The 14,047-nt window shown below is 47.3% G+C and overlaps 1 protein-coding gene across 1 annotated transcript; it reads right to left on the minus strand.

Moving 5' to 3' along the window:
* Nucleotides 1-5,137: 5,137 nt before the first annotated feature.
* On the minus strand, nucleotides 5,138-13,853 carry APOBEC2 (apolipoprotein B mRNA editing enzyme catalytic subunit 2). The gene is made up of 2 exons (XM_047102779.1): nucleotides 13,696-13,853; nucleotides 5,138-5,681 (listed from the first exon to the last, which is right to left on the minus strand). The coding sequence occupies exons 1-2, from the start codon at nucleotides 13,851-13,853 to the stop codon at nucleotides 5,138-5,140; spliced, it is 702 nt and encodes a 233-aa protein (XP_046958735.1).
* Nucleotides 13,854-14,047: the final 194 nt, after the last annotated feature.

The following is a 14,047-nucleotide window of genomic DNA, read 5'->3' on the forward strand; positions in this document are numbered from 1 at the left end:
TCAGAATGGACAAGAACTATGGGTCCGTATTTCTGGAAAGGAGGGTTTAGAATCCCTTCCTGGTGAACTCTTTCTTCTTCCACCACAAAGCTTCTGTGACTGAACGTGTATGAATTCAGCCATGAAACAAATGAGGTAACGTATAGTAAATGCCTGCTGAATTGCTCAGGGAAGAGTAATGACTCAACAAATCAGCGGCTCTCAACAAAATCCTTATGAATCTTTTTAAGAAAAAGGCCCACTTCCTTCAGAAATTCTAGTTTGGTAGTTTGGGGTGGGGTGGAGGGCTGGCTATATTTCTTTGTGCTTTTAAGCAGCAGAAGGTTGTGGTGTGCAGCCAGCTGGAATGGAGAATAGTAAATATTAGTCCCCTTTTCTTTCTAAGCTAAGAGAGCACCACTTTATCCACTCCTGTGCTCATGGTGAAAGAGTATGTCCCCGGATTCAGTATCAAAGGTGTTGGGAAAACTAGTGGAATTTTCTGTTTTACCGTTACTATGGTATTAAAACAAGGGCACCTGGCTGTTCAGTCAGTAGAGCATGCAGCTCTTAATGGCAGGGCCTTGCTTTCAAGCCCCACATTGGGCGTACAGCCTACTTGAAATAAAAAAAATTAGGGGTCCCAGGGTGACTCAGTAGAATGTCCTGACTCTTGGTTTTGGCTCAGGTCATGATCTCATGGTTCTTGGGTCTGAGCCCCACATCACCACGGAGTCCGCTTGGGATTCTCTCGTTCCCTCTCTCTCTGCCCCTCCCCCGCTTGCATGCTGGCTCTCTCTCTCAAAATAAATCAGCTTTTTTAAAAAAGTTAAAATAGCGAGACCCAACTATTGATTTTCTCCCTAGAGTGAATTCTGGGTCTGTCCTGGGACTTGCTGCTTACTCAAGTATAAAAGAACTGGTTTTCAGAAGGGGGTTGCTGAAACACTATGGAAACACCAGTTAAATATAATCTTTGTACTTTAGACTCGTGTTCTTATCACACTGCAGCCTGATAGGAGGCAGCAGTTTCAAAAAGTACTTCACTTTTGTATCTCTGGAACAGACAAGTTCATGTTGTTGGGTAGGGGTAGTGCAGGGCCAAGTTCATTGTTAGGTTTTCTTGAAGCTTCACTCTGTCCACATATGGTAAAACCGAAGGGGGAAAAAGAAATGTCTAAATACAAAACACAGAGAATGAGAGTGGGATGGTAAGAGCAACCTTAGAATGAAAGTATTTTGTTTATGCAAATAAATCTTTGCTTTTGGCTCAAAACATTGATTTTGTAGGCTTCTACATTTAAAGGAATTAGGGTTAATTTTTTTCATGGAGTATGAGCCTTGATGATTCTTTGAACAAAGACTAGTCTTGTGGAGGACTGGCTGTAAGTGGAATTCTGGGACTCAGCAGGGATACGATAAAGTGCTTTGTCATTTGCATATAGTCTTGGGGTCAAATTCTGACGATTTATCACACTTGAAGCTTGGGAAGAAGAGGCATGGTCTGATAGAATGAGCACATTATTCCTGGAAACCTAGTTAGAGTTTGGCAAACACCCAGAAATTCACATGTGAAATTTTGCTTCTCCATAAGACTCAAGCCTTTTAAGAAACGAGACTTGACACCATCCTGCCATCACCATTGAGTACCACATACCAACTACTCCTACAGTATGTGTGTCTGAACATTGAAATCCTACTTATCCTCTCCTTAAGATGCTAATTGCTTATTAGTTGGCAGTCGGAACATGGATATCTTGTAAACAGATTTCCCCTGCCTTTGTTTCACCCTCCGCCATATTCCTTGTCTTCAGAGAAGGGAAAAGGCACTCAATTACAAGTAATCACAGAAGAAAATACTGGATAAAGGTCAAGACTGGGGTGGGAAGTCCGCCTAGGAGAGTTAGTATCCTGTGTTGCCTGGACAAGCCCTGGATTAAGCCTCCCTTCCACTTTCTAATATTCTGGCTTGGCTCATAGCCTGGGAACGTCCCTATTCCTAGGACTTGTTCACTGTACATAGTAACTTCTAAATGTCCAAGTTCCCTAAAAAACCTGGTCACAGAAAAACCACACCACTTCTTTTATTAATGTTGCTATCTTTCTTTAAAAAAAAAAAAAAAAACTTAAATACACATCCGGACATATTTCAAAGATCTGCACAAACCTTGGGTCTGAGGCTCTTTGCCTCAAAGCAACCCATTTGGGGGAATAATTAGGCCCCTCAGCCCCACAGATGCCTGCGGCCCATATACAGTTGTCATTTTCCTTGCAACTCACTTTTCCCAAGAGCAGCCTTAGAGCAGCCTTAGAGAGAGCCATGGCTTAAATGATTTACAGCATGAGCAGTATATTTAGAGTCCTTGGAGGGCCTGTGCAGGAGGATTGGTTGGTGTCCAATGTTGTCCAGCTCAAGTGGTATTAGGAAGTCAGACATGTCCCAGATGGCCATACATGTCACTGCTGTCTCCTGGTGGCAGCAGGCAGACCTTAGTGAGAAAACAAGAAAGCATGTTACTGAGAGCTCTGCTGGCCCCAATGAAGAGTTTCTTTGGAGCTGAGGTCTCTGTGTGCCCTCCCCAGCAATCTGAATTTCTCCCCCAGTTGCCTGTGATTTCCACTGTTCCCAGTGTTAGGTTTGCTCTATTCATGTTTTGGTGTGGTTCACACAGGGAAAACCCCAGAAGATCCCTACTTTAATTCTATTCTCTTGAGTTAGATACATGGTTAAGTCCTATTCTGTCATTTTTTTAAAAAAGATGGAATAAGAAACGTAGGGCAAATTTTCTTTAACAAATGCCCATTTCTTAGTATTCTAATTAAGTGGAGTTGTTCTTTAGGGCTTTTAGATCACAACTGGATTTCAGGCCTTTTTTTTTTTTTTTTTTTTTTTTTTTTAACTGGGTACATTTTAACCTTTCCCTTCAGGAACATGAATAACTCAAATACAGTACAGAGAAGCATGTTAATGGGTCCAGATAATACGGTCATGTACACTAATGGAAAGAGGCTTATAATGTGGAACATGTCCAATAATATTTTATTTTAAAATAATTTGACTTGGAAATGGACTTTCCCCTCAAACTGATTTATCTATTTTACTTCCGTTTAGATTAGCGTAAGATACAACCCTCAATTATCCAAAATTAAAAGCTCCTTTTAATCCTCCTTGAAATGCTTACTTTTTATAGCAGATTTAGCTATCTAATTATTTAACTTAATGGAAAAAACAACGTGCGTGCACAGGTGCACGCACATGCACACACACGCATCTCTGAAGACTTGCTGGTTAGGCAGCTGGAAGAAGTGGCCTGTGACTCGGAAAGGCATTTACGAAGAAAGTATACTATAGTTAAAATTAAGCTACCATTCATCATTCTGGAGTCTGAGTAGGGTTTATAATTACAGTGATAGCACCTACACTAATATAATTCTCAAGGTATTTAAAAGTTTAGTATTTTCAGAAGTCACCCTTAGAAATCTATTTTTATCACTCGCCACCACTAGAGCGGTGTCATATTTTATGTGAACAGAATACCATGTTGCATTACGTGACCATATTCTCACTGAATTCAATGGGCCCTGCTTTTTGTAAAAAATGGCCAAAAATCATGTCCTCTCGGATTGGCAAATGCTCAGCTGAAGAATTATCAGGCACCCTGTGTGCATGTCTAATAGCAGACGTCTGGCAACATTGAGCTCCAGAACATTGATATTTCCAAAAACGTGTCTATGAAGCCACATGTTCTCTTAAGAATATTAAGGGTGAGAGACACCAAGAGTAAATTGGATAGCTTCATAGAAGCTTCATCCCTTCATAGAAGCTTCATAGAAGCATGCTGCATTCACATTTTGTTAATATGTGAATTGTTCCAGAATTTAAGTTGGAGAAGAGGGTGGTAAAGACCCTTTCTTCGTTTCTGGAGGATCTTGATCAGTAACTCAGGCCTTGTGAAGGGACTTGGTTATAGCATTTCTGCGGGAGCAAACTAGATCAGACCGAACTCAAAAAAAGTTAGCAAAGGATCTTTTACCCTCTTTCCTGAGGGTAATCGGCCTGTTTCTGTGAGAGTCTAATTTACCCTCAGCAAGAGGCCAAGTTGGCCTTAATTGTGTCCTAATTATTTGCCTAAATAGCTAATCTTTACTTCCAGTTCTATCACATCTTGATGTCTGTAGGAGGCTACTTCTGAGCTGCTGTCTCATTTACAAACATCTTTTTAACCCTTTCTATATTCCTGCATAGAGGAACTTGTTGCTGTGGTATCCCCATTCCTGAATACAGCATTTTTCTATGAGTTCCGCTGAGGTCTTCTCAAAGTAAGAAAAATGTTCTTGTATATTCACACCGAAATTATTGGTCTCCTTCAAGGCCGAACCATTTATTTGAAAACATGAAAGCCTCTCTGGCAAAATAATAATAAGTTGAATACAAATCCGTTTGGGGACTTTCAAAAGTACCCCAAATGAAAAAATTACATTGGAAGGAATGAAAAGCCTCCATTACAGGACAATGGAGTGGTAAGATTGCAATTGGGGGTGGGAACAGGGCCTCCAGAAGATGTCCGGAGTCAGTAAGTCTGGACTCAACGCCAGTGGGGGCATGCTTCTTGAGGGCCAGTCTGACCACGGTAGGTCACTCGGTCTCACCAAAGCTTGAAGATTCCTATCAACCTTTGAGTATTCCAAAGTTCTGGGGAAAGTTCATTTGATACAACAGGGTAGGAACGAAAAGGGTTTAGGGAGACGAATTTGCAGTTAAGAGAAAAGGAAAACTTGGGATCTTCTAAAACGTGTTTACGGGGCGCCTGGGTGGCTCGGTCGGTTGAGTGTCCAACTTCAGCTCAGGCCATGATCTCACGATTTGTGGGTTCGAGCCCCGCGTCGGTCTCTGTGCTGACAGCTCAGAGCCTGGAGCCAGCTTCGGATTCTGGGTCTCCTCTCTCTGCCCCTCCACCACTCGTGCACTAACTCTGTCTCTCAAAAATCAATAGATGTAAAATGTGTTTACAACCCCCCAGAGCAGAGAAGGGAAATTCGTTCCTGGCCAGGTCAAACCTCCCGCACTCTGCCACCTGCCCGCCAGCCTTCGACCCAAGTTCAAGGCTAACAAGACCACAGGGGCGCCGTGACTCACGTGAGGCTGGGCCCGGCGGGCCTACTTCAGGATGTCCGCCAGCTTCTCTTCGTAGTACAGGAAGTTCTCCTGAATGTCCTCCCAGGGCTCAAAGGCCTTGGACTCGCCCTCTTCCTGCTCCACAAAATTCTGCCAGACGTACTCGAAGTCCTGGGGCTTCATGATGCGCAGCCGGCAGCCGGCCTCCTTCAGCCTCCGCAGTGCGGCCTGGACGTCGGGCTCCTCCCACATGAAGAGGCGCCCGACCAGGATGAGCAGGCGCAGGTTCTTGGTCTTGCCGAGGGTCCGCACGATGCGGTCGGCGCAGGCGGCGCAGGGGCTGGACGACACGTACCAGGTGACGTTGTATCGCACGGCCGGGTCGCAGGCCGGCAGGATGGTGTTGAAGAAGGCCTCCTCGGCGTGGGCGGCGGCGTGCTCGTCCTCTAGGTACCCGCGGGAGGCCTGCACCTGACCCCCCTTGCCCTGCGCTTCCACCACGTAGCAGAGGAAGGTCTTGTTCCGCCCGGAGCTGTACTCCACGTTCCGGAACTGAAACTTAAAGAAATTGACGGGCAGCCGCTCCCTGTGGGGCGAGAGGGCAGAGGGGACAGGGGAGAAGAAAGAAGGATGAGCGCTTATGTCTAAGAGCAGGTGGCTCTCCAGCCTCGGTGCCTCAGAGACACGTCGGCTCTTCCGGGCAAAGACGGCCTTGCCCAGGCTAGCATCAGCGACCACACGGTGTGAAAGAATTCAGAAAGGTGTTATCTGGAGCAGGGGAGAGAATTTGGAGGTGTGCATTCAGGTCACCCCAATAGTGAGGGTCTTCAAACGCCCCACCATCCCTCCAACACACAGCACGCGCCTGCGTTTCTAAAGCAGTCACTCTCTCGCGGGGGGCTACATAGCCCAATCACCCAGAGGACTCTACACATGTCAGTGCCTGGGCCCCATGCCAAGGCAATGAAATCAGAAGGTCTGGAGGGAACCCACGCACCAGCATTAAACAAACAAACAAACAAACACACCCTCCAGATGATTCTAATAGGTGGCAACGTTGGAAAAGCAGTGTTCAAATAGCAATCTTACAAAGTAGCAAGCATGTAAAATTTCTCATGATAGAGCAAGAGGAAGATTTTGCGGAACATTTCCTGCTTCCATTTCTCCTCCTTGTCACTCATGGCTGTTGCATCTTGGTACTGGGCTGGCCCACAACGCACAATGCCCCCCTCTCCAGGTGACTTTCTCAAGTCTGTCTTTTCCCTCAGGTGAAGGAGGGTTGTCACACAAGTGTCCAAGAAGCTTTAATCTTTGAGGTCAAGCTATCCAAGAGTACCTTGATAGAGTTTAGGTCACATGTAGTATTGAGTCATGTCAAAGTCAAAAAAGACTTGGGGGGTGCCTGGGTGGCTCAGCCGGTGAGGCGCCGACTTCAGCTCAGGTCATGATACCATGGTTCGTGAGTTCAGGCCCTGTGTCTGGCTCTGTGCTGACATCTCAGAGCCTGGAGCCTGCTTCGGATTCTGTGTCTCCCTCTCTCTCTGTCCTTCCCCCACTCACACTGTTTCTCAAAAAAGGAATAAATGTCAAAAAAAATAATAATTAAAAAAAAAAAAAAAAGACTTGGCCTCTACCCTCCAGATGCTTATAAGCTAGCAGCTCCACTCTGGCTAAGACAGCTGAGAGCATTTTAATTTTAAATGCACAGGGAGCCATGGAGGACAAGGCACCAAGGTTCTTGAATGTTTAGCCCTGATTTAGGCGGCAGCAGAAAATTGTTACAGCCTCTTGAGTAAAGAAGGACGTAATAAAAGTGACGTCTGGGGTGGCTTTAGGTAGATAGTGAGGCTGGGGAAAAGCTTGAAATTAAGCAAGCCCACTTGGTGTCTTAGGATGCCAGACTTGGTGATGACTATGTCTAGGATGAGCAGGAAATGAAACCAGCAGAAAAAGACCGGGTTTGGGGGAAAGTTTTGTAGTTAAAAGAAGGAGAGAGAAAAGGAAAGGGGCTAGAGAGGGCATCAGAGCTGATTGTTTTTATCTTTGTGTGTCTGCGTGTCTTTCTAGAATGGGGAAGCCTATTGTAGGTTGGAGGGCCAAGGAGATGACGAGCGTTTAACAGGAGAGATTGAAATGTCAGGAGAGGAGGGGATTGAGTACTGGCTTGGAGAGGCTGAATGTTTTCTTTTTTTTTTTTTTAAAGTAATCTCTGCAGTTGCCCCAAAAGATACCCTGTGGCAACCATGAACTCTGCTGTTACTGCCCTACATGCCTTCCCTTTCTAACTTCCAGGGCTACAGGGAAATCCCAGATGTCCCAGGGCCTTGTCTTCTTAGGGCTAAGCAGCCAGGTGCCAAAGAGCTGAAAAAACATGAGCTGTTTCCCTGCTGTATTCCCCACCCCCATCACAAAATTTGCTCCACCCAAGTTTCCATATCTCTTGCTGTCAAGTTCAGTTTCCACTGTGGAGATGGATGTGTTTGAGGACCTGGCCCCAGGATTCTTTTGGGTACTATACTTAGCTCTCTAAACCCCTCTGTCCCCAGTCAAATGTGTTTATTATTTACTTAACATTTGGGGAGAATGGATGGCCTAATGGTTCTCCTCTCCTATTTCAATCCCTGTTGGGAATTCATTTATAATGAGCTCTCCCCAATGAAAGTCACCCTTCAAGACCATGCCTAGATTTTACTGGCTGCTAAATGGTACCTTCACTTTCCAGAGTGGATTTTTTTTTTTTTTCTCCTGAGAAGCACAAACCCTACCTTCCTTGTCCAAACACTTGATGCTCTTCAAGGCCGTTTGCCAGACACTCCCCTGCCCCCAAATCTATCCAGAGCCAACCGTATGGTGGATTCTCAAAACCCTTGGAAGTATTCACAACTGTGTGTCTGGTTGGGGGCTTCACCAATAGCTGCCTGTGTGGCCCCTTGGGTTTCCTTCTGGAGCCCCCAAAAGTGTTGCTCCAACTTGGCCAAATGCAGCGCAGTGAGAGTATGAACTTGGCCCAGCATATAGTTACGAGTTGGCTGGCTAGTGTGAGGCTGCTATTTCTCCCAGCCTCTCTTAAGCTCTGATGCTTTCCCCTCCTCCTCTTCCCTTCACAGGAGGAGAAGACCCAGAGAAACCTGAAACCCAAGGGAGAGGAAGAAAGTTCACCTCTCTATAAATATCAGTTTCCCACCCCTCTGGCCAGCAGCCCAATAGCCTACTCTGTGCTTCAGCAGGGCCTTCTGGACTAGGTGCCTAAGGAAGGGAAATGCTTTCAAGGGGCAAAGGAAAGTCAATATTGAAATAAAAGTGGGAGTGTGCGGGGGGGAGCTCCTGGGTGGCTCATAGGTTAAGCGTCCAGCTTCAGCTCAGGTCATGATCTCATAGTTCATGGGTTGAAGCGTCGTGTTGGGCTCTGTGCTGACAGCTCAGAGCCTAGTACCTGCTTTGGATTCTGTGTCTCCCTCTCTCTCTCTCTCTCTCTGCTCCTCCCCTGCTTGCACTCTCTCTCTCTCTCTCAAAAATAAATAAACATTAAAAAAAAAAAAAAAAAAAGGAAAGTCAGGGAAGGTCTTGGTTCCCAGTCTTTCCTTTCAGCTTGTTCAAAAACTGGGCTTGCTTGGCTTCTCAATGGGCTTCTTGGTTTTCCAGAAGGAGCATAAGGGGCAAATGAGGTCCTTTGGGCCTCCCACAGGCTGGAACAGCAGGCCCTGAAGGGGAACAGAGGTGGGAGAGGGCTGAAATCTCTCCAGGGAGCTAGACAATATGGTCATCTCGGGTGATTTTATAGAATCACAAAATAAATCAACACTGTTATGCCTGCTAGTGGAAGGAAGGAAATAGTGACACTAATTTCTTAGATAATCACAAACATCTTTTTTTTTCCTAGTAGCATGATGCCTGAGTACCATATTTACTTATAGCCCTTGCTGTCGCCCCCCAGCGGGTGTTTTCCTGCTGAAGTGGTGTGTGTGTGTGTGTGTGTGTGTGTGTGTGTGTGTGTGTGCACGCGTGCGGGTTATTCGGCACGGTGGTCAGGAGAAACATGTGGGTAGCAGATTTCTTCACCTGGGCTCAGTCACTGCTTCAGGCACAGAAACCAACAGTGTTATTCCTTCCCCCCCCATTCCCCCTTCTTTAAGCACCACGTCCTCATACTTCCTGCACACAAGTCAATCACACTTCGTTTGCAGAGACCCAGGCTACTGGGCATTGCAGTTCTCTAGGCAGGAAACCAAGAATCCTAATATCTGGGAGAGAACATTTGGAGCATGGTCGACTTGATGGAGGGAGCAAGGATGTGAACACATGCAATATATTTATACCGTATTTTTCTCACGTTCACGTTTAAAAATATTTGCGTTCCCTAAGCAGAAATCTATACAGTGAAAGAAAGCAACCCGGAAGGCAGCAGAGACTGGTCTGAGATTAAACATTTGCTCCAAAATAATCCATGGAGTGGAAAATCTACTCACAGGTCATTGAGTGTTGACTTGTCTCAGCTTTCCTTGCCAGACCTTTTGTGCCCTGCTCAAAAGAGGCAAGAGTTGCTGGTTTCAGTTTCCTTCTCCCTTTTCCAGACCACTTTCAAAGTGGATGCTGAGGAGTGGGCACGGTCAGAAGGAGACTAGAAGCAGAGAGTTCTAACAGTCTGACTTCCTAGAGCCCAGATGGGGTTTGCTGGGCTGCTGGCTCCTGATTTGCAATTCTGGATGGGATTCTGCCCTTGGTGAGCCCTGAGCAGCTCACTGCCTTTTTCCTGGGAGGCACTGTCTTCACGCTGGAGCTTTGACCTTCCCCCAGCCTCGGTGGAAGCCAGGGAGGCCAGAATCAGTGGCTGTCTTCTATTCTTTCTAGGACAAGCCTTCCCAACATGCTCTGGAAACCAGGGCGAGGCGTGAGGGGCTTGTGGCATTCACAGCGGAGTCGAAGGCCCTCACTCCTTGCCCTCCCTTCTCCTCTGAACCCTGCATGTACTCTCTGTGTTCCCCATGTGGCCGGAGCCAACCTCTGGTAGCTAAAGAAGTGGTTGAAAGGAGTCACTGTCTGTGCCATTTATGTCTGTTCCATGCAAATCCCTTTGATAGCAGGTTCAGCTTTATGCAAAATCATATACAACACAACTAGAGACCAACAAAGACAAACACACAGCCAGGGGGCCTGCTAGGCAGAGCCACAGTCGCTCATCACTGGGATGGAGAGATGAGGGGACAACTAGTTTTGATGCCCCAGAGCTTCCCTCAATCATGCCGAGTTCAGAGAGAGGCACGAACCCGTGGAATTCTCCTCTACACAGAGCGCTGCTGGGTCTTCATGTATCCTGAACTTCTCTCCTCTCAGAAGCCCTCCCTATAATTAGTGCCTTATCCCGATACCTGGCAGGGAGCCGAACATACAATAGGTGCTTGTTCATCAGTTCAGTTATTTACTTACTCAACAAATACCTATTGAGTGTCTATGAGGAGGTAGGCACTATTTTTTGTGCTGGGGATAAAGCAGTTAAAAGGCAAAGTCCCTGGCCTCATGGAAGTTAAATACTAGTGGGGGAAATGGGCAGTAAATAAATGATTCCTATTCAGCAAATACTTGTTGAATATAAGAAGCCTCCCATTTATGGCTTTTTAAGATGCAGTGTGGTGATTTGGAGTCAGACAGCCCTGGGGTTACACCCTACTCCATCCATTAACTTTGGGCAAATTACTCATCCCTTTGAGGCTTGGTTTTCCCATCTGAAAGATAGGTCGAGTGATCCACCCTCTTAGAGTTTGGACAATGGTCAACACGCAAGAAATTAAACCTGGTACTGATGGATGGTGCCTTCTCTGGGCCTCAAATCTTACCCCCTCAGAGCTCAATCTTAAGCATAACCAAACCTGAGCCCTTTCTACTCTTCCTTTTGTGTTTAGAGGGTTCTCTCTTTCCTTGGTGTGCTGGTTCAACACCCAGTTCTATGAAAGAAAGAAAGAAAGAAAGAAAGAAAGAAAGGGGGGAAGAGGGAAAGAAAAAGAAAAGAAAAGAAAAAGAAAAGGAAAGGAAAGACAAAATAAAAGAAAGAAAGAAAGAAAGAAAGAAAGAAAGAAAGAAAAAGAAAAGGAAGAGAAAAAAAGAAGGAAGAGAGAAAGAAAGGAAGGAAGTCAGTCGTGATTTCTAACATTTGTTGATTTCTGTAAATACTCCCACTATAGAGATTTCAAGAAACCAACATGAAGTCACTGAATGCAAAATTGGAAAGAGATGCATACAGGCCGTTCTCATCGTGAGTTGGCTTTGGCACACCACGACAGTTTTTGACCTTTTTCTAGCACTTCCTACCATGTTATTTTGTTAATGTTCTTAGGTCTGCTTTCTATCTTGAGTGCCGTATTCAAGCCAGAATCGTGACAAATGGGGCATATCTCCTTATTCCTACCTGGTACTCCTTCCTCACCTCACCTCACCTCTGTCTGCTCCCTCTTCTGCTAGTTTGTGGCCCAAATCTAAGGAGCCGTGTAGACAGACCCATCCTCTCTGGGAGTCTAGGCTAGGAGAGGAGCTGCTTTGCTGACCTCCTTGATGCCAGGGTATCTGGAGAGGAAAAGAGGGGAAAGTTGTTCCCTCATCCTGTCCGAGCACAGACACAGCCGCACCTCTGGGCTATTTTAAGCCATCTGTTTACCCAGAGGGGCCCAGGAGACAGATCTCCACAGCTGTTACTTATGGCCAGGAAACTCTCAGGGCTCCACCTCCGTCCTGAACTGCTTTCAGAGCACCCAGAAAACTACCTTGCTGCACCTCTTTTTCTGTGCCTTGGGTCAGAGAAGGCTCTGAGTAGACCTCACAGATGGAGGCAGGTGGAGCCCTGTTTGGGAAATCTGGGACCCAGAATGAATAAGAGGCCTTGGAAAGAACACTTGGCAGGGGTCAGAAGAAGACTGCTACGTACTGGTTCTGTGGTCTTGAACAAATTACTGAGTCTCCCTGACTCAGTTTCCCTATCTGTAGAGTGGCAATAACATAACCCCCTCTCCCAGCCCTGTGCTGAGGGTTGAATGGGCTCATGCCAGTGCGAGTATATGTAAACTGGACGAATGTAAACTGCACCAGAGGATTTAACCCTTAGGACCAACCACCCTGGGGCCGCAAAGCGTGTTCAACTGAACACACATGGTCTAATTCTGTTCTGGACCTATCCTGCCCCTGCGCTGGGGAGATCACAACACTGCATAGAGTGTGTGTGCACGTGCCTGTGTGTGACCAAGGGCAGCATAGACCAGCAGCCTTAGAGGTTAGAAAATGGATCTCTTCCATAGGGAGCCACTGGATTGTGGCCTCCTGGCCTGGTAGCCCTAGGCCCTCCCTAGGTCTATATTAGTCTGTGCTCCTCTGTTCCTTTAATCCTAGGGGGAGGGTGACATTGGTCGGTTGGGCACGGGTGAATGCAAGTTCCAGGCTCTCGCCAGAATTCTTCCTTTAGGAACTAGGATGCATTTTCCCCTCAGGTTCTCGTAGAGATCAGAAAATATCTGAGGTGGAAGGGACCTTAGGGATCAACTTAGTGTAACTTCCTCATGTTACAAATGAAAAAACTAAGGCCAGGACTGGAAAATCACTTGCCAAGCTTCAAACAGCAAGTCCAAATGGCCACCCAGGCTCCTCTGCCCCCTGAGGACATCATGCCTCCATTTTTCCTGAAATTTTTCCTAGTGTGGACCCTCCTCTGTTTGTGGGCATTGTTGGGACTCCCATGAAGGAAGCCCGGGAGCTGAGGGAGGGAATATGGGTCTATGTATCCCCTTTTTCTTTGCCTATGATCTTTGCAGGGTCTTCTGCAAAAGGAACAGAGAGGAAAGAGGAGGAAGGACCACTTGGTGCTATTCCTGGAGATGTCATAATCTGGACAAGACAGAGGGACCCTGTATGTAGGCCTCTCTTTGGGGCCTGGAGACCGTTTGCTCAGGGTCCTTGTTCCTCTGGGCTGTGGCTGAGGGTGGAATGCCTCTTCTGCCCAGAAGCTTCTGGCCCTGGACTGTTACCTGTGCTGTAACTATTGTTTCCCTGGGGGTGGATGTGAAGAACCCGTGGGCAGATTCAATTCTATAAGGGGAATAAAAAATGCTTCTCACTCAGCCTTGGGAAAGGGTGGGTCTGTTTTCCCTGTCTCAGGATCTTTCACTCCAGAGAGAAGCTCTAAAGAAAGAGTGAGAGCTATACAGATAGAGGAGAGGCCCTCTCAGCAACAGAGAGAAGTCGAGGGAGGAGGTACTTTGGGGCCATCTTTAAATATGCCTGTGTCATCCCCTGTCCTTACCACACTCCCTAGGACTCGACAGCCTGTATCTGGAGAGGCAGGTGGTATCCTGGTACCAGGAGGCCCAAGCGGTGGTTTCATTCTCTGGGCCCTTGCCTCTAAGGAGCTGCCCTCCCTCCCCCTGGTTAGAGGGTCCAAAGTGTCACCCCGAGAGGCCAAGCGAAATTTGCAGCTGTGTTCCCCGCAGCCCCTACCATGCATGGTAGGCTCGTGGCTGCAGGTCTGTGACCCTGACCCCTACTATTCCCATCCTAAATTCCCCCAGCCTGCCCCAGCCCACACTCTTCTAGGGAGAGGGACCCGGCCCACACCCAGGTCTCACCCTGTGACAATCTCAAAGGGAGGCAGTTCAATCAGCTCCTTCAGCTTCTCAGGGTCGTCCAGATCTTCCAGATCCTCACCGTTCTGGGAGGCGGGCGCAGCAGGCGCAGCGGGCGCAGCAGCCGCAGCGGCCGCAGCGGCCTCTTCTTTCTGGGCCATGGAGGGGCTGTGGCTCCGCAGTCACTGAGAAAGGGGAGAGGTGGTGAGTTTCCCCGGCCAGGGCCTGGCGGCAGAGGCCCAAGCAGCTGTCAGCAGCTAAATCTGCCTGGGGACGACGGGAAGAGCACTGGGCAGGCCAGGCTTAGTGTTCTCACCTCCTGGCCACAGGCTTTATAACCAGAGCCCTCTGCCCC

The sequence above is a fragment of the Lynx rufus genome, unplaced genomic scaffold, assembly GCF_022079265.1.
Source record: "Lynx rufus isolate CCGP_SWC_20201006 ecotype Redwood Valley unplaced genomic scaffold, mLynRuf1.p SCAF_6, whole genome shotgun sequence".
Taxonomy (NCBI): Eukaryota; Metazoa; Chordata; class Mammalia; order Carnivora; family Felidae; genus Lynx; species Lynx rufus.